The sequence below is a fragment of the Salvelinus alpinus genome, chromosome 31, assembly GCF_045679555.1.
Source record: "Salvelinus alpinus chromosome 31, SLU_Salpinus.1, whole genome shotgun sequence".
Lineage (NCBI taxonomy): Eukaryota > Metazoa > Chordata > Actinopteri > Salmoniformes > Salmonidae > Salvelinus > Salvelinus alpinus.
Window position 1 is genome coordinate 5368298 of NC_092116.1, and position 26129 is coordinate 5394426.

The 26129-nt window shown below is 42.4% G+C and overlaps 1 protein-coding gene across 4 annotated transcripts in view; it reads left to right on the forward strand.

Moving 5' to 3' along the window:
- The window catches only part of LOC139561076 (cGMP-specific 3',5'-cyclic phosphodiesterase-like), a 95083-nt gene that overhangs the window by 2009 nt on the left and 66945 nt on the right, over positions 1-26129 (forward strand). For 3 of the 4 annotated variants that reach the window (XM_071377910.1, XM_071377911.1, XM_071377912.1), the window contains exon 1: positions 23183-23435. The exons of the other annotated variant lie outside the window; for it this stretch is intronic. In XM_071377910.1, coding sequence (XP_071234011.1) covers positions 23338-23435 — 98 coding nt within the window. In that variant the 5' untranslated portion in view covers positions 23183-23337. Of the gene's footprint in view, positions 1-23182; positions 23436-26129 lie in introns of those variants that run through there. 4 annotated transcript variants of the gene reach the window in all.

A 26129-nucleotide genomic window follows, 5' to 3' on the forward strand; every position in this document is an offset into this window, starting at 1 on the left:
TTTGTGGGTCCCTCGCTGGTGGTCTTGGCGCGGGGGTCTGTCGGTATCTTGATTGGTGCGGAGAGCTCTTTTATCTTCTGAAAGGGCCGAGTATGTTGATGGACAAAGTGTGTCGATGTCACCGAGCAAGTATTATAATCATTTGGTGGGTGCTTATATTTGTCCTGTGTTTCACACGCACGTGCTGTTTTTTTTCACCCTGAGACACTCTCGGAGAGCGGGGTCACAGCCAGGGTCTGCCATTATCAGTGGCGACCCTGCAGCAATTAGGGTTAAGTTCCTTGCTCAAGGGCACATAGACAGATTTTTCACCTTGTCGGCTCAGGGATTCAAACTAGCGACCTTTCAGGTTATTGGCCCAACACTCTAAATATTAGGCTGCCTGTGGCCAACACTGATGGTGTGTACATGTATGTAATGCTGGAGCAGTGTCTCCTGACAGATGGGGTGTTTTTGACTAGAGGAATTTGATCGGTCAAATTGAAAAGATAATGGTCAACATTTAACTTCAGAATAACATTCCATCAGACTGCAGTCTTTGTCTTGCATTCTGCTCTTAAGTGGTAACACAGCAGAATTGCCTGTTAACAGTGTCTTTTGCAATAAGATCTCATGGTTTGACAGCGTCTGACTTGAATATTGACAACCTGGTCTCAGAGCATATTGTATTATTCTGTATGTAAATCCAAGATACTCCATTTTAATATGATATGTTATGTTTCGTATGGTATGTATTCATTTGTGGATGTGCATCATCCATTTAGTATGATGTATTACAAATGACAATTCGTAGGATATATTACGAATTACATTTCAGATGACATGTTACAATTTGTATGATATGTTATGAATTTGTTGTGGCTAACGTCGGCTAGGTGGCTAACTTTGGCTAGGCTAGGGGTTAAGGTTAGGGTTAGGGTTAGGAGTTACGTGAAAGGGTTTAACATTGAGTTAAGTTTAGGCATTAATTTCAATTGGTAAGTTAAGTGTTAAGGTTTGGTTTTGAAGTAGTCAACTAGGTGGGACTCCCTATGGGTTAAGGAAGGATCACATTATTCCATCCAGGTCAGGGTTCCCCAACTGGTGGATTCATTTGTAATCTGAGCAAACTAATTAGAAATGAAATTGTTTTGTATTATTTATCATTTTCGTTGTTGGACATAAAAGACTGTTAAAAACACCAGGAAATCAGCTCAGCATTTCAAATCCATGATAAGATACACACATACTGGTGTGTTGCTTCTGTTTATAAATATATATTTGCTCAAAAGAAAAGCAATAAAAGGGTCCGTTTTATTAATGGCTAAGTCACCGGCTTCGTTTGGATTAGGCCTGCAAGCCCTGCTTGGAGGTTATTACTTCATAATGCAATTATGTAAGCAACAGCCCATGTGCTTCTCATCACAGGGGAATGACAATTGTCCAGAGGGGAAAAGAGAAGGCAAAGTTGAAAGATGCATATCGGATCTACAGTACGTCCCTCGGGAGACCGTTACATGTCTCACACACACGCACACTCTCCCTTTCTCTCTGGTAACGGCTGACATTTCTTGTGGCGGTTTCACGAGTCACTTTTTTTCCCTCAGGGGGTAGCAGAGCAGTGCCAAGTTCCCATTGTGTCCGTCCCAAATATCAATTTTGGGACATGAGTTATTCCAAGTGCCCGCTTGCTTAAAAATAGCCAAGGAACGAGACGAGCAGAAGAGCCGTGGCCAAACAAGAGAAGAGGATGAAGTTAACAGATGTCGAAAAGGCCCACTGCTGCTTAGTTTAGGTTGTATATGTAAGGTAGCATGGAATGGGGGCTAAACGTGGCAGACTGCTATGTTATGCAGAGTGCTGGGTTTCACGTCTTAGCTTCACACCCTCACACCTAAGGTCTGGGGAGGTTTGACAGGGGCCCCGGAAAAGATGAAAAACATCACTCCACGCTTTCAGGCTCTAAAAAAAGGACTTCAGATTTGACTCAAGGGTAACATGATTGAGTGCTACTAAAGTACAGCTCAAACACTTACACTGACCAGGCCATGTGTTTCCTATGAGGTCTGAGCTATGATAGCGTGTCGCTGACGCTTCTCCCTGTCAGACGGAAACTAAATCTAGGACACGTTTCCGCTCCCCGAGGTGAGTGTCTCGCTCTCGCACGTCTCAGCATTTATGCGAGGAAATTGAGTTCAATCAATCTCTGAGTGTGTGAGAATAAACAAAAAGGATGGAGGAGGAAGATGGAATATTTGATACCTAAATATGGCCATATCCATCTCGAGCACTCTCCTGAGTCACGTGCTTCATTTCGTCCCCTGTGCTAAGACGTGTGTGTGATGGAGGTTGCTGCTGGGAAGATGGGTCATCGTGAGTCTGCGTCTGGTCTACTAGATCAGTGGTTCCCAACTCCAGTCCTCCAGTACCCCCAACAGTACACATTTGTATTGTATCCCCAGACAAGCACACCTGATTTAACTTGTCGACTAATCATCAGGCCCTCAATGAGATGAATCAGGTGTGTTTGTCCGAGGCTACAACAAAAATGTGTGCTGGGGGGGGGGTACTGGAGGACCGGAGTTGGGAACCACTGTATTAAACGACATGACAACTGACAGGGGGGGGCGGTCAAAGATTTTTAGGCCAATGATGGCTTCCTAAAGTGATATTTGATTTCAACCTGAATTTAAACCAAGTAAAATGTTATTCATGGAAACACACCTGTTGAGAATTATTATTTGATATAAACATTAGAGGGCAAAATTGGTAACCTAAATGTATTGCTGCTCACATCGTAGGTTGGCTACTATATTTTGAAATGAACCTTGTTTAGTTGAATGTGTCTCACCCTGGCCGAGAGGGGCTGTGACTAAACTCAATTCAGTACCATAGATCCGACTACACCCCTCTAGGTTTACACCAAGAGCATAGGGAGCTCTAAATAGCATTTATACCACAGGCTACACATGTTGTTTTAGTTCGGGATTGAGTGGAAAAACATGGAAGGAGTGTCAGAGGCAGGTCACTCTTCAGTTTATTTGATTTCCCTCCAATTGTCAGTATCCATAAATAAACCAGTTAGCGTTGCATGAAAATGGAGGGACGAATGTAACACAAAACAATTACACAATCAAATCAAACAAAAAAAAACGGTTTCAGGGCAGGAGGAGGGAAAGCATGACGGCTAACTAACTCCGGGCATCATCTATCAAATTATACTTCTCTTAACAAAACCCGAGGCTTCCGAAAGAGCTCTGCCACAGCCTCAGTCAAACGCAGCTTGCCTCTCCCCTGCATCTTATCCCCGGGGCGGCCGCACCTCAGACAACGAAAACAGGGTGCCAATCACATTTCTCAATTCATCACTGTGTTACCGAGCACTCAACTACGAGCGCGTATGTTACAGCATGCACAGTAATCAAGGGCATTCATCACACCTGTGACACGTGAGCGAATCCCTAAAACCAAAACATTACAAACTGAACAATGTTTACCAGCCTCTCTCTCGAACCAAACATTAACCGTGGGTTTATTAACAATGTGGCAGCATCATTAATATCTATTAGAGAGAGCCGAGCCGAACCACCCAGGGGATGCTGGTGCTTTCTCCCTTTCCTTCTCTCTCCCTCTCTGTATATCTCTACCTCTCTCTGTCTCTCCCTCTGTCTCAATTCAATTTCAATTTAAGGGGCTTTATTGGCATGGGAAACATATGTTTGCATTGCCAAGGCAAGTGAAATAAACAATTTTAAAAAATGAGCAGTAAACATTACACAAAAATTTCAAAAAGAAAAAAGACATTTCAAATGTCATATTGTGTCTCTCTCTCTCCCCCTCCTCTCTATCTCACTCTCTCTGTCTAACCCCCTCTTTGTCGCTCACTCTCTCTTTCATCTACCCTCTTCCCTGTCTCTCTGTCTCCCTCTTTGTCTCTTCTGCACAATCCTCCTATCTACCTTTCTGTATGTGTTTGTGCCCGCTAGATGACTGTGCCAACCAGGCATCCTGGGCATCTGGCTATACCCAGACAGACCTCCCTGGGCGCTGATGGATGCCCAAGAGCCTGCTCATCTTCAACACCCAGCCTGGCGCCTAATGCCACACATTCATCACCCACCACTGCCAGCCCCCAGAGCACCAGAGCTCTATAGCTCCACAGCTCCACACACAGCTCAGACACAGCAGTGGGCTAATTCATTTAGGGTATAGCTGGATCTGCCTGCCTGCTGCTTGCTGCCACTGCACCAGACACCAAGGCCTCTCTGTTGGAATTCATGGAGTTTTCATTTAATACATTTTTTATCATCTAATCGAATGTGTCAAAATGGGAGGGATGAGGTGTGGGGGAATGAGTGTGATGGATTGTTCTGCCTCACACACTGTGCTGGGAGATTTTCAGGAAGTGGCAGTTTACCCTCACAATAGTATTGTTGGAGCCATATTGAAAATGGTCATGTCGATGAAAATAACGTTGTGAAAACACATTATTTGAAAAGAATGCATGAACACCACTTGGTTCAAATATAAATATTTCTTTCTCTCTGTCATCACACGTGGCTGTTTCTCCTCCAACATCAAAATGAGAAACTGTTTTCCAGTTCAGCAAAGTTGAGGTCGATTCGTCTTGTTGTTGCATTACCTATCGACAATGTTGATGTGAATTTGTCTTGTTGTTGTGCATGGAACTCAAACTAGTGACAGTGTGTAGCTCAGTAAAAACACCCCAGCATTAGGTCACTGATTACTGCCTCGAAAGCTCTGTCAATGGTGCTTCTGGCTTTTACCGACTGAAGTTCAGAACCACTCGCAGGGAATTAACAGGTTATTAGTCTGTTCAGACACTTATTACCTGAGAACACTGTAGTCTGGCAGTGCCTTGGGATAGGGTGACAGGAGAATGGGACAGGAACATATTATTATTATTAGTACTACCTCAGTGAACAACAGAGAGCTCTAGGAATATGTTCCCAGAACTATTGTGACTCAAAGTGGAAATTGATATTAGTTCATGTGTTATTGTTCCCTATAATCTTGAGTTACTTGAAGTATTTGAAGTATCGACATGGTTTATCGGGAGTGGTTGACTGTGGTCCTTGATGGCAGGTATATACTGGTTGTAATCTAAGTCTTTAATCAGTGACTTGCTGATCAAGGCAAGTGAAGGCTCTCAATGACATCAACTGGCATCAATTACATACCAGGGAGAAAAGCTAATCAGTTGCACACTCGTTAAGCCCCACCGGATCCCCACAATGGCAATTAGAAGAGCAATTAGGGGAGCACCGTCCCCATCAACCACATTAAGTTAGATAACCTAAAGACTGTTCTATCAAAGTAGGACAGGGCACTACAAACCTGGAGCCCTGTGCTATGTTGACTAACTTGTAAGTGTATGGCCTTGCATGTTAAGGACAGGTTAGACCAAGGTTACCGTTGGCCGTGCACAGTAGATCACCTGCTGGGCGTCAACAGATACTGTATATAATGATGAGATGGTCTTGTCCCAAATGCGGGAAGGCAGGTGGTCTGCTTATCGTTCTGGTTATCGGTCTGCTTATTGCTGTATTCACCCGTGGACAGATTTTGACAGGGGTTGACCCTCTCGTCTACACATTTTCTGCAAGGTCTTTCCTATAACGTCATCATCCAATCCCTGTAGTATCTCCCCCAGAGGTCTGTAACTAGCAGCAGATATACCCGTCCGTTGTTCGCCATCTGCGGCTCCGTGCCTATATGAGAAATGCACAACGATGACAAATGGGGGCATCATCGTGTTGCTGATACGCCTCCAAGAGGCTCTTCCTGGACCAACGAGGGGAAGGCAGGAAATACTCTCAAAACCGCCACCTCTCGCCCCCAGTTGCCAAGCAACAACGATCCTCCCACGATATCTGAAATTGTATAAGGAGCCTCGGCGTTACCAAATATGGATCATTAAAAGACAATTTAGGGTCTAATGTGTTTAGGCTTTTTTTCACATCTGGGATTCCAAAACGGAGAATATCATTACAAACGATTTTCAAGACAAATGAGAGATGTAAGGAGTAAACATTGAACTTAGGATATACTTACAAGTTAGAGCACTCTTTTGTAAACGTGAAAGAAATATTTGCAGCACCTATAGGGATATTCTTTTAATGTGATACGATATTATTACACGATGAATTGAGGTGTTTTGAAAACGTTTAAAAAAACTTATTACAGGTGAAATCAATTGAACCTACTGTAGGTTAGGGCCTGCCTGTTTTTCATTAACCTAATCTGAACTGACTATCTGTGAGCTGCTGGCATTTTAGGAATGTACACATGTTCCTCTCGGGAAAGGCGTATCTTTACTTATAGTCTTATGTCCATAAGCAATGACACCATCCCTCTCTCTCTCTCTGTGTGTGTGTGTACGGTGGGACTTTGGTGTACAATCATTTCCCAAGGTTTGTAAACACCTTTCAAGTATTTGAGGGGCGTGGGACATAATTGTTGCACACACAGCATCAGTGGTAGACAAAGTACTCAATTGTCATAAAAGTAAAAAAGCAAATGCTACACATCAAATTCTTTATGAAGCAAACCAGACGGCACAATTTGTATTTCATTTTTATTTATTTACGGACAGCCCGGGGCTCCAACACTCAGACATCATTCACAAACACAGCATTTGTGTTTAGTGAGTCCGCCAGATCAGAGGCAGTAGGGATGACAACATGTTATAATGATAGGTGCGTGAATTGGACCATGTTGCTGTCTTGCCTGCACATTCAAAATGTAACAGGTACTTTAGGTGGTCAGGGAAAATGTATGGGAGTAAAAAGTACATATTGTCTTTAGGAATATAGTGAAGTAAATGTAGAAGTTGTCAGAAATGGAAATAGTAAAGTACAGATACCCTAAAGAAATGCCTTTCAGTGCCTTCAGAAAGTATTCACTCTCCATGACTTTTTCCACATTTTGTTGTGTTACAGCCTGAATTTAAAATTGACGACATTTACATTTTGTGTTACAGGCCTACACACAATACCCCATAATTTCAAAGTGAAATTATGTTTTTTGAAATGTGCACAAATCAATAAAAATCAATAATCTGAAATGTCTTTAGTCAATAAGCATTCGTCCACTTTGTTATGGCAAGCCTAAATAAGTTCAGGCGTAAAAATGTCCTTAATAAGTTGGATGGACTCACTCTGTGTGCAATAATAGTGTTTAACATTGTTTTTGTATGACTACCTCAACTCTGTACCCACACATATAATTATCTGTAAAGTCCCTCAGTCGAGCAGTGAATTTCAAACACAGATTCAACCACAAAGATCAGGGAGGTTTTCCAATGCCTCCATCCCTTGGAGCATGGTGAAGTTATTAATTAGGCTTTGGATGGTGTATCAATACATCCAGTCACTAAAATGATACAGGCGCCCTTCCAAACTCAGTTGCCGGAGAAGAAGGAAACCGCTCAGGGATTTCACCATGAGGCCAATGGTGACTTTTAAAACAGTTACCAATGGCTGTAATGGGAGAAAACTGAGGATGGATAAACAACATTGTAGTTACTCCACAATACTAACCTAAATGACAGAGTGAAAAGAAGGAAGCCAAAAACAGAATAAATATATTCCAAAACGTGCAGGATGCAATAAACATATAAGATATCCATTTGTTAAACTATCCTTTAGTGAAAGGAGAATGTCCACAAGTATTATGGCTGCTTTTCACAAGATCTGCAAACCAAACCGGTCCATGAGGTGTTGTCACAGAAGTTTGTGTGTCATCGTGCAAAAAGGCACTAAAATAAAACTGCTGGAAATGTGGCAAAGAAATGTACTTTATGTCCTGAATACAACACGTTATGTTTCGGGCAAATCCAACACAACACATCACTGAGTACCACTCTTCATATTTTCAAGCATGGTGGTGACTGCATCATGTTATGGGTATGCTTGTCATCGGCAAGGACTAGGGAGTTTTGGGGGGGATAAAAATATACAGAATAGAGCTAAGCACAGGCAAAATCCTGGAGGAAAACCTTGTTCTGTCTGCTTCCAACAGACACTGGGAGACCAATTCACCTTTCAGCGGGACAATAACCTAAAACACAAGGCCAAATATACACTGGAGTTGCTTACCAAGAAGACATTGAATGTTCCTGAGTGGCCTAATTACAGTTTTGACTTAAAGTGGCTTGAAAATCAATGGCAAGACTTGAAAATGGCTGTCTAGCAATGATCAACAACCAACTTGACAGAGCTTGAAGAATTTTAAAAAATAATAATGTGCAAATATTGTACAATCCAGGTGTGCAAAGAGACTTACACATAACGATATACAGCTGTAATCGCTGCAAAAGGTGATTTTAACATGTATTGACTCAGGGGTGTGAATACTTATGTAAATTAGATGTTTCTCTATTTCATTTTCAATACATTTGTAAATATTTCTAAAAACATGTTTTCACTTTGTCATTATGGGGTATTGTGTGTAGATGGGTGAGACAAAAACATATATTTAATCCATTTTGAATTCAGGCTGTAACACAAGAAATGTGCAATAAGGGGTATGAATACTTTCTGAAGGCACTGTAAGTAGTACTTCAAAGTATTTATACTTAGTTACTTTACACCACTGCACAGCACCGTGATATGGATAGTAAACACAGAAATTCTGCCTCAGATTGTTGAAAGAAGACCTTGGTTGTATTCGTTACCTGACTGTTACAAAACATTTCACAACAGAAAAGGTATACAAGTGTTTCTTATTGAACAAGTTTGGGAAGTCCCACTCTCTACTTGTTTCAGTCTGCTTTCTTCTGTTTGACGCCAAATTAATTTGACCCAGCTTCGCTCAATGCTAACTCGCTGTCTATTAACAGAAGAACAACATGTGACTAGAACAAAGCTTGGTGATATAGAGGCTTCTGAGAGATTAGGAAATAAGTATGCCTTACAAACCTGTTGATCTAGCCTAGCATACATCTCAATTGACCCTATTCCCTACAATATAGTGCACTACTTAAGTCCAGAGCCAGAGCCAAATACTGTAGAAAGACATACAGTATGGCTCTACTACTTTTGTCCAGAGTGCTGTACGTCTGCATAGTACGTGGCACTGGGCAAAAGTAATGAACTATATGATTTGAGACAGGATTGATTTGCAGATAATAAGTGTGTAAATCAGGTAACTACCATAGAGCCTCAAAGAGCAATCTGGTCTCAGGGCAATTCCTAGGATTTGGTATGTAATGCCCTTCCTTCCATTTAGTATTCTATAGTAGTTAGGTTACATTATGAATGGAATAGTGGTTGTACAGTATCGAATTAAAGGAAATATATTATTATACATCTTACCCAGTCGTACAATAGCATAGGAATTGGATGGTCTAATTTATCATGCCTCTTGGAGGACATATAGTATTATACGTCTTTCTCTGATACCATGTTCCTTGTTGCGTTGTATAAAACATAAAAAGAGAATTACGGTGAGAATTGACGTTGGTGGTTACGAGAACTAACGACAAATGTTAGGATAATTTACGTAAAAGGTTAGGATGACTAAAACGACGGAGGTTGGCGGAATGTACATAACAGGTTATTTGAATTGGGTTAAGGTTAACATCAGGGTTACTTCTCTCCGACACGACTCTTTGTATTGTGAGACGGTCACTGTACAAATCCAATCTCCCTACTTTCGTTTCTGTCTAAAGAAACGAGTCCATTAATAGGTATAATTTGTCTTGGAGGTGCTCAGAAATACATTGAGTATGGACTCACGCATAGGTTGCCCTTCTGGTGAGCAATGTGTTGTGAGGCGGTGTGTGTAATAACGTTACCCCCCGGGCCATGCAAAGATTATGTTTGGTTATCTAACTCAGCGATTATCAACTGGTTCAGACTGGAGTGGATCGCGAGTGTCTTAGAAGAAAAAAATAATACAAAAAAATACATGTATTTATATATTTTTTATTTTCTTTTATTTCAATGAAAAACACTCCATTCTGAACATAAACGACTAAAACCACATAGAAGGTGTGTAGAAATAATAAGGAACCTATATAAAAAAAAAAAATTAACCTCGGAACTGTTTTTCTTCAATTAAAGTATTTTCAAAATAGAGTTATTAGCAGCGCAATTTCGCGGATTTGTTTAATTTTGTGGTCTCAAACCAGTGAGTTTAACGTTCTTCATCAAGAATATGGGTAAAATACAATTATTAACAAGGAGAATGTGGGACTGTTGTTCCTTGTCATATAATTGGTAGATTTACTATCAATATAGTTTTCCAGATTGAATTTGGAACAATAAAACATTACGGTGCAAATATTGGACAACCTGGTCAATTTGGGTCCCGAGGTAAAACCAGTTGACAACCACTGATCCAATTTAATTAGTGAGTTTCCGCCCAGATTTTTTTTCTCCCAGTGTTGCTTTCCACCAAGCAAGCACCTTTTCCACACACTTGCACACGCTCATGCTTGAACGCACTCACATGCACATGCGCACATACTGTATATGCACAAAGACATGCATGCACACGCGCGCGCACACACACACACATTAAATACATGTTTAGGGGTAGGTTAACAACAGATCACCTCATTCTGATATGGCATTCCTTTTTTCTTTCTGTCTGGGAAATTGTATAGGCTGGAGGCAGATTCAAGACCATTACCATAAGATCAGTCTTTTTGCCTGAAAAGTGAGTTTGAAAACACTCATCATTGTATGTATGTGTGTGCCTGTGTGTGTGTGTGTGTGTGTGTGTGTTTGTGCGTGCACACATGCATGTGTGTGTGTGTGTGTGTGCGTGAGTGTGTTCGTGTAATGTGTCTAATGAGTAGTGTGAGTGATGGTGATCATGCATCAAGAGGCTCTGTAATCAATCAACACATTCACTAATCAACACACACAAGGACAGAGATTACTTTCCATGACATTCACACTAAGACTAGTGGCCCCCGAGCCATATATATATATATATAGCATACAAAGCTTTGGAAGCTATCCTTCATGTTGGCACTAATAGCTCCACGACAATGACATTCTAATTTGCATTCTGTCTTGGAACATGTTGGAGCCAAGATGGTGCCCGTTAACATTTTTAAGCTCCAACTGGGTTCCCTGGCTTGTCCACTATGGCTGTCTGTGAACTCTAATAGCCCATCCCTCCTGAACAGAACCTAGGTCGCACAGACGACTGATGGGACACTCGGGTCCACTTCTTTTTCCATTATGCTTCACCGAGTCCCCACGAGTCACACAAATCCATCCATTATGTGGACACATGTCCCCATAAACCACTTTAGATTGTATTAACCAAGGAACCGTCCTTTCAAAAGAGGAAAGGGAGTAAATGTATTTCTTCTCATGGGGATCATCTAACAAAATGCAGAGTTCAGACAGAGGTAACTGATAGTATGTTACAGTATGAGGCTGTATATGATGCAGTATTATAGCATGATGCAGTTTGATGCAGTATGATGTAGTATGTGCAGTTCCCATCCTGACAGACACCTAGTTAAGTTCGCTGATGACACTGCCTTGATCAGCCTGTTGCATGATGACGAGGAACACCATGGCCCGGTCCTAAATTACTTTTAGCTACTCTAACTCTAACTTCCGCGATGCGTACAAGCCCCCCCGCCCTCCCTTCGGCAAATCCGACCACGACTCCATCTTGCTTGTACCGTCCTATAGGAAGAAACTCAAACAGGATGTACTCGTGACTAGAAACATTCAATGCTGGTCTGACCAATCGAAATCCAAGCGTCAAGATTGTTTTGATCACGTGGACTGGAAAATGTTCAGGGAAGCCTCAGACAATAACATTGATTTATATGCTGACTCTGTGAGTGAGTTTATTAGGAAGTGCATTGGATATGTTGTACCCACTGTGACTATTAAAACCTACCCCAACCAGAAACCGTGGATAGATGGCGGCATTCGTACAAAACTGAAAGCATGAACCACCACATTCAACCATGGAAATAGGTCGGGGAATATGGCTGAATATAACACGAGACATATGTGGCAGGGTCTACAGGCAATTACGGACTACAAAAAGAAAACCAGTCACGTCACGGACACCAACGTCTTGCTTCCAGACAAGCTAAACACCTTCTTTGCCCGCTTTGAGGATAATACAGTGCCACCAACGTAGCCCTCTACCAAGGACTGTGGGCCCCCCTCTCCTTCTCCGTGGCCGATGTGAGTAAAACATTTAAACGTGTTAACCCTCGCAAGGCTGCTGGCCCAGACGGCATCCCTAGCCGCGTCCTCAGAGCATGCACAGACCAGCTGGCTGGTGTGTTTACGGACATATTCAATCGCTCCCTATCCCAGTCTGCTGTCCTCATATGCTTCAAGATGGCCACCATTGTTCCTGTACCAAAGAAGGCAAAGATAACTGAACTAAATGACTATCGCCCCGTAGCACTCACTTCTGTCATCATGAAGTCTTTGAGAGACTGGTCAAGGATCATATCACCTCCACTTTACCTGCCACCTTAGACCCACTTCAGTTTACCGCCCCAACAGGTCCACAGACGATGCAATCGCCATCACACTGCACACTGCCCTGTCACATCTGAACAAGAGGAAAACCTAGGAAGAATGCTGTTCATTGACTACAGCTCAGCATTCAACACCGGAGTGTGGTGTCAGGCAACAGCGCCTCTTCAACATCAGAAGGCTGAAGAAATTGGGCTTGTCACCTAAAACCCTCACAAACTTTTACAGATGCACAATCGAGAGCATCCTGTCGGGCTGTATCACCGCCTGGTACGGCAACTGCAACGCCCTCAACTGCCCTGTCACATCTGAACAAGAGGAAAACCTATGTAAGAATGCTGTTCATTGACTACAGCTCAGCATTCAACACCAGAGTGTGGTGTCAGGCAACAGCGCCTCTTCAACATCAGAAGGCTGAAGAAATTGGGCTTGTCACCTAAAACCCTCACAAACCTTTACAGATGCACAATCGAGAGCATCCTGTCGGGCTGTATCACCGCCTGGTATGGCAACTGCACCGCCCTCAACCGCAAAGCTCTTCAGAGGGTAGTGCGGTCTGCACAACTCATCACCGGGGGAAAACTACCTGCCCTCCAGGACACCTACAGCATCCAATGTCACAGGAAGGCCAAAAAGATCATCAAGGACAACAACCACCCGAGCCACTGCCTGTTCACCCCGCTATCATCCAGAAGGCAAGGTCAGTTCAGGTGCATCTGAAGCTGCATCAAACAGCTTCTATCTCAAGGCCATCAGACAATTCAACAGCCATCACTAACATAAAGAGGCTGCTGCCAACATACAGACTCAAATCACTGGCCACTTTAATAAATGTATTTCATAAAGGTATCACTAGTCACTTTAAATAATGGCACTGTAATAATTTTTACGTATTCTACATTACTCATCTCATATGTATATACTGTAATTCATACCATCTATTGCATCTTGCCTATGCCGCACGGCCATCGCTCATCCATATATCTATATGTACATATTCTTATTCCATCCCTTTACATTTGTGTGTTAGGTAGTTGTTGTGAATTTGTTAGATTACTTGTTAGATATTACTGCAATGTCGGAAATAGAAGCACAAGCATTTAGCTTCACTCGCATTAACACCTGCATTGCTTGCTGTTTGGGGTTTCAGACTGGGTTTCTGTACAGCACTTTGAGATATCAGCTGATGTAAGAAGGGCTATATAAATACATTTGATTTGATTTGATTTAACCATGTGTATGTGACCAATAACATTTGATTTGATATGACTTGAGGTATAGGGCACCTCGCGGCAGGAAAAACAGAACTATACAATCATTTGTGCCAGGTGTGATATCCCTCCTAAACAGCTCTGGCTAATGTTACTATCAACCCAGTAAGGCCAGCAGGTTAGTCTCTTTTTATTGGTATGTAACAGTTATGAATGTTGTATTGTCAGTTTGTATTCTACTGTATTTAAATGCCACTTTAAACATGTACATGATACTGCAAAAAATGTCCCCATGGGGACAATAAATCAATAAAGTAAAGTATGATGAAGTACGGTGCCTTGCGAAAGTATTCACCCCCTTGGCATTTTTCCTATTTTGTTGCCTTACAACCTGGAATTAAAATATATATTTTTGAGGGTTTGTATCATTTGATTTACACAACATGCCTACCACTTTGAAGATGCAAAATAGTTTTTATTGTGAAACAAACAAGAAATAAGACAAAAAAACTGAAAACTTGAGCGTGTATAACTATTCACCCCCCCAAAATCAATACTTTGTAGAGCCACCTTTTGCAGCAATTACAGCTGCAAGTCTTTTGGGATATGTCTCTATTAGCTTGGCAAATCTAACCACTGGGATTTTTGCCCATTCTTCAAGGCAAAACTGCTCCAGCTCCTTCAAGTTGGATGGGTTCCGCTGGTGTACAGCATTATTTAAGTCATACCACAGATTCTCAATTGGATTGAGGTCTGGGCTTTGACTCGGCCATTCCAAGACATTTAAATGTTTCCCCTTAATTAAACCACTTGAGTGTTGCATTAGCAGTATGCTTAGGGTCATTGTCCTGCTGGAAGGTGAGCCTCCATCCCTGTCTCAAATCCCTGGAAGACTGAAACAGGTTTCCCTCAAGAATTTCCCTGTATTTAGCGCCATCCATCATTCCTTAAATTCTGACCAGTTTCCCAGTCCCTGCCCATGAAAAACATCCCCACATGCTGCCACCACCATGCTTCACTGTGGATGTTGTTCTCGGGGTGATGAGAGTTGTTGGGTTTGCGCCAGACATAGCATTTTCCTTGATGGCCAAAAGCTCAATTTTAGACTCATCTGACCAGAGTACCTTCTTCCATATATTTGGGGTGTCTCCCACATGCCTTTTGGCGAACACAAAACGTGTTTGCTTATTTTTTTCTTTAAGCAATGGCTTTTTTTCTGGCCACTCTTCCGTAAAGCCCAGCTAGGTGGAGTGTACGGCTTAAACATTTACATTTACATTTAAGTCATTTAGCAGACGCTCTTATCCAGAGCGACTTACAAATTGGTGCATTCACCTTATGACATCCAGTGGAACAGCCACTTTACAATAGTGCATCTAAATCTTTTAAGGGGGGGGGGGGGGGGGGTGAGAAGGATTACTTTATCCTATCCTAGGTATTCCTTAAAGAGGTGGGGTTTCAGGTGTCTCCGGAAGGTGGTGATTGACTCCGCTGTCCTGGCGTCGTGAGGGAGTTTGTTCCACCATTGGGGAACAATTAAAGTGGTCCCGTGTGTGGTCCCGTGTGGACCACACACTCTACCACATTAAAGTGGTCCCGTGTGGCTCAGTTGGTAGAGCATGGCGCTTGCAACGCCAGGGTTGTGGGTTCATTCCCCACGGGGGGACCAGGATGAATATGTATGAACTTTCCAATTTGTAAGTCGCTCTGGATAAGAGCGTCTGCTAAATGACTTAAATGTAAATGTTATGGACAGATACTCCAATCTCCGCTGTGGAGCTTTGCAGCTCCTTCAGGGTTATCTTTGGTCTCTTTGTTGCCTCTCTGATTAATTCCCTCCTTGCCTGGTCCGTGAGTTTTGGTGGGCGGCCCTCTCTTGGCAGGTTTGTTGTGGTGCCATATTCTTTACATTTTTTATAATGAATTTAATGGTGCTCTGTGGAATGTTCAAAGTTTCTGATATTTTTTTATAACCCAACCCTGATCTGTACTTCTCCACAACTTTGTCCCTGACCTGTTTGGAGAGCTCCTTGGTCTTCATGGTGCCGCTTGCTTGGTGGTGCCGCTTGCTTAGGGGTGTTGCAGACTCTGGGGCCTTTCAGAACTGGTGTATATGTACTGAGATCATGTGACAGATCATGTGACACTTAGATTGCACACAGGTGGACTTTATTTAACTAATGATGTGACTTCTGAAGGTAATTGGTTGCACCAGATCTTATTTAGGGGCTTCATAGCCAAGGGGGTGAATACACATGCACGCACCACTTTTCAGTTATTATTATTTTTATTATTTTTTAAACAAGTAATTTCCCTTCAACAATTTTGACTATTTTGTGTATGTCCATTATATGAAATTCAAATAAAAATACATTTAAATTACAGGTTGAAATGCAACAAAATAGGAAAAATGCCAAGGGGGATGAATACTTTGCAAGGCACTGTATATCAGTATGATGCAGTATTACAGTATTACAGTAAGATGCAGTATTACAGTATTACAGTAAGATGCAGTATTACAGTATTACAGTAAGATGCAGTATTACAGTATGATGCAGTATATGAGGCAGTATTACAGTAAGATGCAGTATTACAGTATAAAATGCAGTGTATGATGCAAGTATTACAGTATGATGCAGTATTACAGTATGATGCAGTAGGATGCTGTAGATATGTGGAATTATTACTTTATCTACCAACAGATGCAGATACTGTAGATTCCAGATGGGTAGGTCCACTGTGAGTTTAGATCTATCTTTACAGAGTTGTAGCCCCCTTTATAATGATGGAAACTGTAATATATCAGGCTGGTAATTGGGATGTCTGACAAGCACCCTTTGATGTTGAGATGGATGAACATTCATGGGAAACGGAGCGCATTGAGTGCATTCCCAGACATGGTCTGTTTCAAAGCCAAATTCCTCTGGTTTACAGATAATAGGGAAAGGCAATTGTTAGTGCACATACTATATTTATGGTGGAAGGGAAGGCATAGAAATACACATAATTTATGCAGAAATACACGTTTGATGTAATTAAAATAGCATGTGCTGTATAGGCATATTAGAATTCTGAGGCAAGGCTGTCAGAACTGTAGCTGGACTGATTATTTCAACGTTACAGGATAACTAAAATTGCTCAAGATTTCATGAATGAGTAACATGATATCCCTTCATCCTGATTGGGTAGTTCATTAAATGTTTTTCAACCAACTATTTGTAGCTGAAGTTTCTCTCACCAAACCCATTATGGGTATTCAAGGTAACGTCAGTACTGTTGCAGCTAAAACACAGTATTCGATCACTTTAAATTTTTAGCCTGGGAACAGGGAACATTGGCAACATACAGCTAGCTATTCAAGGGATCTTGTTTTTTCAGTTTCAGTTTCATTTCCAGTTTCTTGTCAGTGACTGACTACGTGTGTTAAAAAGCATCTGCTGTTGATGATGATGATGATGATGATAACGATCACTAAAACATTGAGTCACTTTTGAGCAGTGGGTGCTACACATTAGCAGTGGATGGCTTCCCTCATTACGATGTAAAACACCTGTACCCTTGCAGCACAGCTCTATACACAGTCAAGGCAATCCATTACTGTCAACTGCCTGCATCTACTACACATGTGTGATATTACTTTGACGTTGGGAAAGGGTTGGGGAAACCCTGTGCCAAATGACTAAAATGTAAATGTGAAAATGTAATGTATTCGGTTTCACTCGTAAACGTCAGTCATTCTGAAGCGCCGTGACACATTGCAATGGGAGAGGTGCTACATGCAGAGATGGGAAAAAGATACATAAAAATGTATCTTGTTACAATAACAAGATACTCTAAAAACCAATGTATCAAGCTAAAATACAAAATACTTCTGCAAGTACACACCTTCACTACAACAACATTTTCAGTAACGGTAACAAAAAACATTGACTGTGATATGTGTTTGTTTATTTACCATAGTTGAATGCACTGACTATAAGTACCTCTGGATAAATGACTAAATGTAAATCCCCCCCTTTCACCCTGCATTGGTATCAGAAGTCTGATGGCACTATGGTGAGATGAGTGTCTGCTAAATTACCAAAATGTAAATGTAAAAATGAACAATTGCAAAGCACACTGTGTCACACCCTGATCTGTTTCACCTGTCTTTGTGATTGTCTCCACCCCCCTCCAGGTGTCACCCATCTTCCCCATTATCCCCTGTGTATTTATACCTGTGTTCTCTGTCTGTCTGTTGCCAGTTCGTCTTGTTTGTCAAGTCAACCAGCGTTTTTGAGTCTCTGCTCCTGCGTTCCCAGTCTCTCTTTTTCTCGCCCTCCTGGTTTTGACCCTTGCCTGTCCTGACTTGGAGCCGCCTGCCTGACCACTCTGCCTGCTCCTGAGCCTGCCTGCCGACCTGTACCTTTGCCCCACCTCTGGATATTTGACCTCTGCCTACCCTGAGCTTGCCTGCCATCTGGTACCATTGCCCCACCTCTGGTTTACTGACCCCTGCCTTAACCTGTCTATTGCCTGCCCCTGTTGGATTATTAAACCATTGTTAATTTGACGTTGTCTGCATCTGGGTCTTACCTTCACACCTGATACACTGGGTGTTATTATTGCCCTCGTTTTTGGGCGGAGCTCATTAGAATAATACCCAATGTGCTTTGCAAGTGTTATTTTTCATATGTACATTTTAGTCTTTTAGCAGACACTCTTATCACACCATAGTGCCATCAGACTTATGATACCAATGCAGGGTGAAAGGGGGGGTGAAAGGGGGGCACAAATTTTGAAACGGTATAAAAAATTATATTAAAAAGTATTTTGTATTTTGAAAATACAAATTACAGGTCTAAGTATTTTTTTAACCAAATACATTGGATTGTAGTTCAGGCCAGTGTAATACAAATGACAAAATACTTTAAAGTATTTCAAAAGTAATTCAATACGTATTTCAAATACATGTAGCAGAAATCTCTGGCTACGTGTTATTACAACTGCAGGTGCACTGACAAATCCAGCACATTGAGTTTTTCTGCTTAGAATCGGCATAATCTGCATAATACTCATCAAGTGTTTATGTGTGTGACGCTTAAAGGCCATGTATTCAAATGAATCTTGTCAAATGCCTCTCGCTCATAATTTTGCCCCCGGGGAGGTGTTGCAGCGATTATAAAATCACTCAAGAAAAACTTGGTCTGTCAGAAAGACGATGAAAGGTTCACTGGCCCCTATGGCTTCTCCATGATTTGTTTGTCTAAGCAGGACACACACACACAGGCATGCTCACACACTTGCATGCACTCACAACCATCCACCTACTCATCCACCCACACGTAAACACACACACATAGACACGAATGCACACAGGCATCAGGCACGCAAGCACAAACACACACACACACACCTCAAACTGATCAGACAATAGTGGTAATAGAATGACCATAATAACTATTTTTCAATTCAAACCCTTTGAAAAATGAGGCTCAACTTCTTTCTCCCTGGTTCTTTGTGGAAAACGAGATCCATTTTAGCCCCTTAAATGTCAACAAAACGACGGTTGTTGATGTGTACGGCTATATTTCAGGTCCCTTTTTGTACATTTGAACACTACTAGGACAAATCTACCTTTTATCAGGGCTCTAAAGCAATAACAGTTGTGCCTCCCCATGGATTTAAAATGCCCCCTTTTAGGCATGTCATCCTCAAGCCGGTCCTGATGTCAAGGCTCAGAAGAAGAAGAAAAAGACAGAAGCGAACCATGACTGATATTGCTCTGCAAATGGAAATGTGCTCTTTCTGAGTGAGTGGGCTTCCAGCGACTCAGGAAATAACTTTCTTTTGTCTGGAACAACTTAGTGATCCCCCAGTCTTCCACTGTAAACACACGGTTCCATGCAATAGAGGACAGTTGTTTAACATCGGGAACCGGGTTCTCGGAGAACATTGAAACAGAACAGGCCCCTAAGCTGCTTCGGACAGACAGACAGAGGTAGTAGGTCATCTCGTTCAGTTAGGAGTTCGTCCCAGAGACCAACCCTCCCCCGGGACTGTGAACTTAAACCTCTTTTTCTCCCGTCCAATTTGATTTACCAGTGACCGTGTGCTCCGGGCTGACGTTCTACAGAGACGGTTCTGTGTTTTGTCAAATATGGAGAGGAAGCATGGAAAGTAGCCATTACAGCCCAGACCCATGCTTATTCGCTACTCTGCCTGCCTGCACATATTTCAGCACACACACTGGCCTGCGTAGAGAGAGGTGTTCTAACCTAAGCTATCCTATGGGGCATTTCTAAACAGATACTTCTCAAATTATTCATCTTGTGTTAGTAGTATATGTCAGAGGGGTAGACCTGATATGTACCTGCGATATCTGAAGGGCCATGAATTTGCACAGGACAAAACATCACACTTAGCTTACATAGAGTACATGATAAGTACTACTAGTAGCATAAGAAGGATAAGAATACCAGTATGAGTGCTCTACTACACACATTAAAGGCGTTCTCTAGACAATACATTTAGTCTGATCATCTCTGTGTGCGTTTCCTACCATCTCTGTACCAATAATGGCAAACACCAGTAACAGCAGAATAATCACCCATAATAACATCTTTCTAGTGCAGTGAGTGTACACTGAGGAATATTGAGTCTCCATTTAGAACAAGACGATACAGGCCTTCTACCCCATGGTCTTTTTCCGTTATGAGCCACAGCCATAAAGTAGCGTCCCTCCATGTTTCAGAATAACTCGTGCTTACTTAATGGCTCCACTGGAAAAAACCTGCAGGGCAAAGTCCACCGGAGAGGAGCTAAGAATGGGTAGAGGTGAGGTAGAGAGATCCCACAGACTCTGTGTGTGTGTGTGTTTGTGTGTGTGTGTGTGTGTGTGTGTGTGCACTCGAGTGAGTGTGTGAGAGAGAGGGAGGGGGGGAGTAGTGTATAGTGTGTGTGTATAAACTGTGTATGTATTAGATTGTGCTGGTGCAAGCTACTGCCCACTGTGGTTAAAAAGTAGGATGGTTTCCCTATGACAGCAGTGTGTGTGGTGCACTGCACTCAGCATTGCTTCCCATGATAGGAATGTGCAGTATATGGAAAGTTTTACTGCAGTGGGGTTATCTCTCAGAGTACAACTGAAGGCCACGTTTACAATAGTGAGCTGGCTGTTTAAGCTAGAGCCGGGAATTATATGGTGGAGAGGGGAGTGTTGTTTGACTTGTGAGTGAAGGCCGAGTAATCGCACCCAACCTCTCTCTGTCTGCTGAGTGACTACACCTGGACAGTGTTCCTGTGAAGGACATACACGCACTTGCAAGCTTGTTCACACACAAGCACGCATACAATAATGCACGCATGCACGCACACACGCACACAACCAATACACTTCCAGAAGGACTCCTACGCTTTCAAGGTCCCCAGACTGTTCTCGTAGACATAGTAAACGTAAATACAGGACACTCAGATTAGTATGAAATGTTACATGAGACAGAAAAGAAACAAAAGGAGGGTTGTTGGGCGTATAACGCGAACGTCTGGCAACCCAACGGTTGCTGTTTGAATCTCATCCCAGACAACTTTAGCATTTGAGCTAATTAGCAACTTTGCAACTACTTACTACTTTTTAGATACTTTGGAGCTACTTCGCATGTTAGCTAACCCTTCCCATAACCCTAACCTTCACCTTTTAACCTACCTCCTAACTTTAACCTTAACTTTAACCCCTAACACAAATTCTTCCAGCTTTGGGGCCCAACCCAAAGCATTTTCTTGCACTTCTATACATTTCGCCATGTCTAATGTGTATTCATGTGATATTTGAGTGACTCAAACATTATTACAAACTGATGGTGCACTACCCAATTTTGAAATTGCACCTTGTGCATTCTACTATTACAGCTTTCAAGAGTAAGTTGAAAGTCGGACTGAGTTCCTTAAAAGCCCCACAGTTTGGGAACCACTGCCCTAGCCTAGCTAACGTTAGCGTTAGCCACCTAGCCACCCCTAGCTAACGTTAGCCACATCAAATTGGAATTCGTAACATATCATACACTTTGCAAATTTGGAACATATTGTACATTTTGCAAATTCGGAACATATTTTACGTTTTGCAAATTCGTCACATTGTACGTATTGCAATTCGTAACATGTCATACGAATTGTAATTTGTAACATATCATATGAAATGGATGATGGACATCCACAAATGAATACATACCATACGAAACGTAACGTATTATACTTAATGCTCTGAGACCACTTTGCAGAAGAATGACAGACAGTGAGATTTAGAGAGAGACCTGACAAGTCTAGACCAGCTCGGTTTTGAAACACACACTGTTGGAACATCTGGAAGAGAGCCTGGGGTGTGTGTGTGTGTGTGTGTGTGTGCGTGTGCACGTGCGCGTGCGTATGTGGGTGTATGCATGTGTGTATGTATGTGTGTGTCCTGGGCATGTATGTGTTAATTATGGGGAAGGGTCCCACTATCAGATCCCCCTATCAGATAGACTGGATGCCTAATGTTCTGGGCTGTCCAGATTCTCTAGTAGGAGGCCAGGGAGCTCCCATATGCCTGGGGAGCGGGTCCTGTGCTCCCAGGGGTAAAAGAGACGCCATCTGCTGGGTAAGGTAACACCGCAGTATCAGCATGGTCCCACTGGCTGGACACCAGAGGCACACAGGATCTAAAGTGTCTGCGACAATGAATACTATATAGTCGAGGCCATTACTATTTGTCATTTCAGTGGGGGCCTCTGAAATGGGCTGGGGAGTTCAATGGAGCATGTTCAGTGATTGATTGACACGGCACACTCAGTGGTTCGTATTCATAAAGCGTCTCAGAGTAGGAGTGCTGATCTAGGATCAATGTAGCTTTTTAGGTAATAATGCATTGCATTATATGGATGGAAGGGGGCCTGATCTTTGATCAGCATTCCCAATCTGGGATATATTTATCAATATGGGCTAGCAACTTTAAATACAGATTTTTTGTTGTTGAGGAGAACCAGTGGGTCATCCCTCCTTGTAAAAGGCTTCCTTGTAGGTGATATTGATTGTTTTGCCCTTGTATCAGCATTCACCAACACCCACTCAAATATATGAGGCAAGTAAGGTCATTTGAGTGAAGGAGCCATAGCTCATGCTGTATGTTAAATAGTTACACGTATTCATGAGATTATGCACATTGTGAAACTGTCAATCTATTTGGTTGACAATTAGGCTGAAAATATATTCAGCTGACTTATCAAGGGCACATTTTAACCATCTTCCATGAATTAACTTAGTTCACCGATGTGAAAATCTCTGCCATCCTGGATATGTACAAATATTATTGTAATGTATGCCCTTTGATGTAAACCCATATCTATTTTTTTCTGTCAAATAAACATACAAACAAATCACAAGAAAACATTGCTTTTCCATTTTGGAATTTAGAATCCGTTATTGGGGGGGGGGGGCATGTTGCTGAGGCGATGTTGCTGCGCAAAGGCAATGAGACTCTTGCAGAAGTCTACCCACGGGCGCTCACAATGTAGGAAGCGCTCGCTTGAAAACAGATTACCACCACACACACTGCTTGCCAGTGACTGATATTATTTACTTCCATCTTCGGAGTGTTGATGGTAATCTGATTAATTTGAGGAATTTTGGCTCTGAGCATGGAGGGCTGCTATCTCCCCGAATACGAAAGGATGGAAGCGTGGCTTGACGACCACTTGGAGTTCGCTCACTCCTACTTTGTCAGGAAGGCTACAAGGTAAGCGCGGAGTGAGATTTAAGTCGTAACTGATGAATTGTATTTCCGAAACAGGGATAGCTCATTTTCTAATACATCCTCGCTGTCTATTATATTTTAATCAATCTGGGCGATAATTAATGTGTTCCGGTTATAGAAAAGCACTCGCAATGAGTTGTTTCAACGTAAAACGACATGCTACTAACGTTACTGACATATATTAATACGCCGGACCATCTGCACTACAATCAGTAACCATTCACCAAAATAGCGAGAGAATTGAAAGCGTAAGTGTAATCATTAACCTTTATTCGGGTGATTCCATTCCACGCTGTTCCAAAAAGCGCAGCGAATTAAAAGTTACACACGTTTTGTTGTGTTACCACACAACTTCTGAAATAGATGCTATTGACATTATTAGTTGTATTTGGTTTTATTATAACATAAAGGTGTTATGGCATGTTTTGACATATCGCAGTGGCTCGTGTGCAGTTTTTGTTACGGTTTTGATAAGACATTATAGTCTGGATACATTTGCATAGATTGCAAACAGAACCTAAAAGGACAATTAGTTCGTGTTTAGACATACAGTCATTATTTACAGTATTCTATCTCACAACAGCACACTATACATTCATGGGTGAGGTGCCTGTTGTAGCAAGCCAGCAGCCTTACTGTCATTAAGGGCATATTCTGTCCATATAGTGAGGCTGGTACCTTGGCATCACAACTATCAGTCCTAGTTTAGTTTCAAGTTTCGAGTTTTACTGTCACTTGCACAAGGTACAGTGAAATGCCTTTCTTGAAACCTCCAAACCCAACAATGCAGTAATCGATTTCAATGTGGCACAAAAAAAAGAACATAAGGAAGAACAAAAACACAATAAATAAACATACGAAATAAGAAGAACATGAGAAAGTACGAAGCTTTATACAGTGTCAGTTCCAATACCATACAATGTGCAGGGATACTGGAGTGAAAGAGGTAGATATGTTTAGAGGTAAGGTGACTAGGCATCAGGATATATGATAAACAGAGTAGCAGCAGCAAAATGATGATTGTATGTGAGTGTGTGGGCTGTGTGTAGAGTCAGTATAAATGTTTGTGCATGTTATGTGTGTGTTGGAGTGTCAGTGTGCGTGAGTGTGTAGAGTCCTGTGAGTGTGCATAGAGACAGAGCAACAACAACAAAACGTAATACAAGGGTCAACTCAGATAGTTTGTGTAGCCATTATTTTAGCTATTTAGAAATCTTATGGTTTGGGGGATAGAAGCTGTTCAGGAGCCTATTGGCAGAAGTGCGGAAGCAGAGAGAACAGTCTATGGCTTGCGTGGCTGGAGTCTTTAACGATTTTCCGGGTCTCCTTTTCACACTGCCTGATATAGAGGTCCTGGAAGGCAGGGAGCTCGGCCCCAGTGATGTACTGTGCTGTCCGTACCACCTTCTGTAGAGCCATCCGATCGAGGGCGGTGCTGTTGCCATACCAAATAGTGATGCAGCCAGTCAAGATGCTCTCAATGGTGCAGCTGTAGAACTTTCTGAGGATTTGAGGGCCCATGCCAAACTTTTTCAACCTCCTCAGGGGGAAGAGGCGCTGTCACGCCTTCTTCACAACCATGCGCGTATGAGTGGACCATTTTAAGTCCTTAGTGATTTGGACACCGAGGAACTTGAAGCTCTCGACCCACTCCACTGCAGCCCCGCTGATGTGGATAGGGGCATGCTCGCCCCCTTGTTTCCTGTTGTCCACGATCAGCTCCTTGGTCTTACTGAAGTTGAGGCAGAAGTCGTTGTCTCGGCACCACACTGCCAGGTCACTGACCTCATCCCTGTCGGCTGTCTCATCGTCGCCGGTGATCAGGCCTACCACCGGCGTGTCTTGGTGATGGTGTTGGAGTCGTGCGTGGCCACGCAGTCATGGGTGAACAGGGAGTACAGGAGGGGACTAAGCACACACCCCTGTGGGGCCGCCGTGTTGAGGGTCAGCGTGGCGGAGGTGATGTTGCCTACCATCACCAACAATGGGTTGAGACTTCCACTGCACTTGTTTCAGCACATCATTTGTTGTTGATGAAGAGGCAAATCCCTCCCCCTCTCAATTCCCCTGACTCTGCTGTCCTGTCCACTCGGTGACTGGAGAATCCATCGAGTTGGATAGCCCTGAGGGGTATCTTGTCCGAAAGCCATGTTTCCGAAAAGCAGAGAATATTGCAGTTATGAGAGTCCCGTCTGTAGCAAATCCACGATCAGAGGTCGTCCATCTTATTATCAAGTGATTGGCCAATAGAATGGAGGGAAGAGGTGTTCAGTTTTCCCTACGGCTTAATCTCGCCAGGATTCCCCCTCTCCTGCCTCTTGGATGCCCTGAAGATTGGGTCGGAATTACATAAAGAGCCCAGGGCAGATGAGTCAAAGTTAAAATCGGAATTGGGGTAAGTAACTGCTGATCTGATGTTGAAAAGTTCTTGTTGGTTATAAGAAATGATAGTGGATACATTCCGTGAAAATAAAGTGAAGACTTCTTTAAGGGCTACTTATTTGCATTTAAGTATATCCAGAATAAGTGTTTGCCTGTCCAGGTTTGCATAATTTACATTTCAGTCAAATAATCTTATCTCATTTGATACCATCCCGTTTTCCATAGGCCCATGAAAAGGTCAGACATATTTCTCTTAGAGAAGTAACAGGAGATATGTCTTTTTTTGTGTGTATC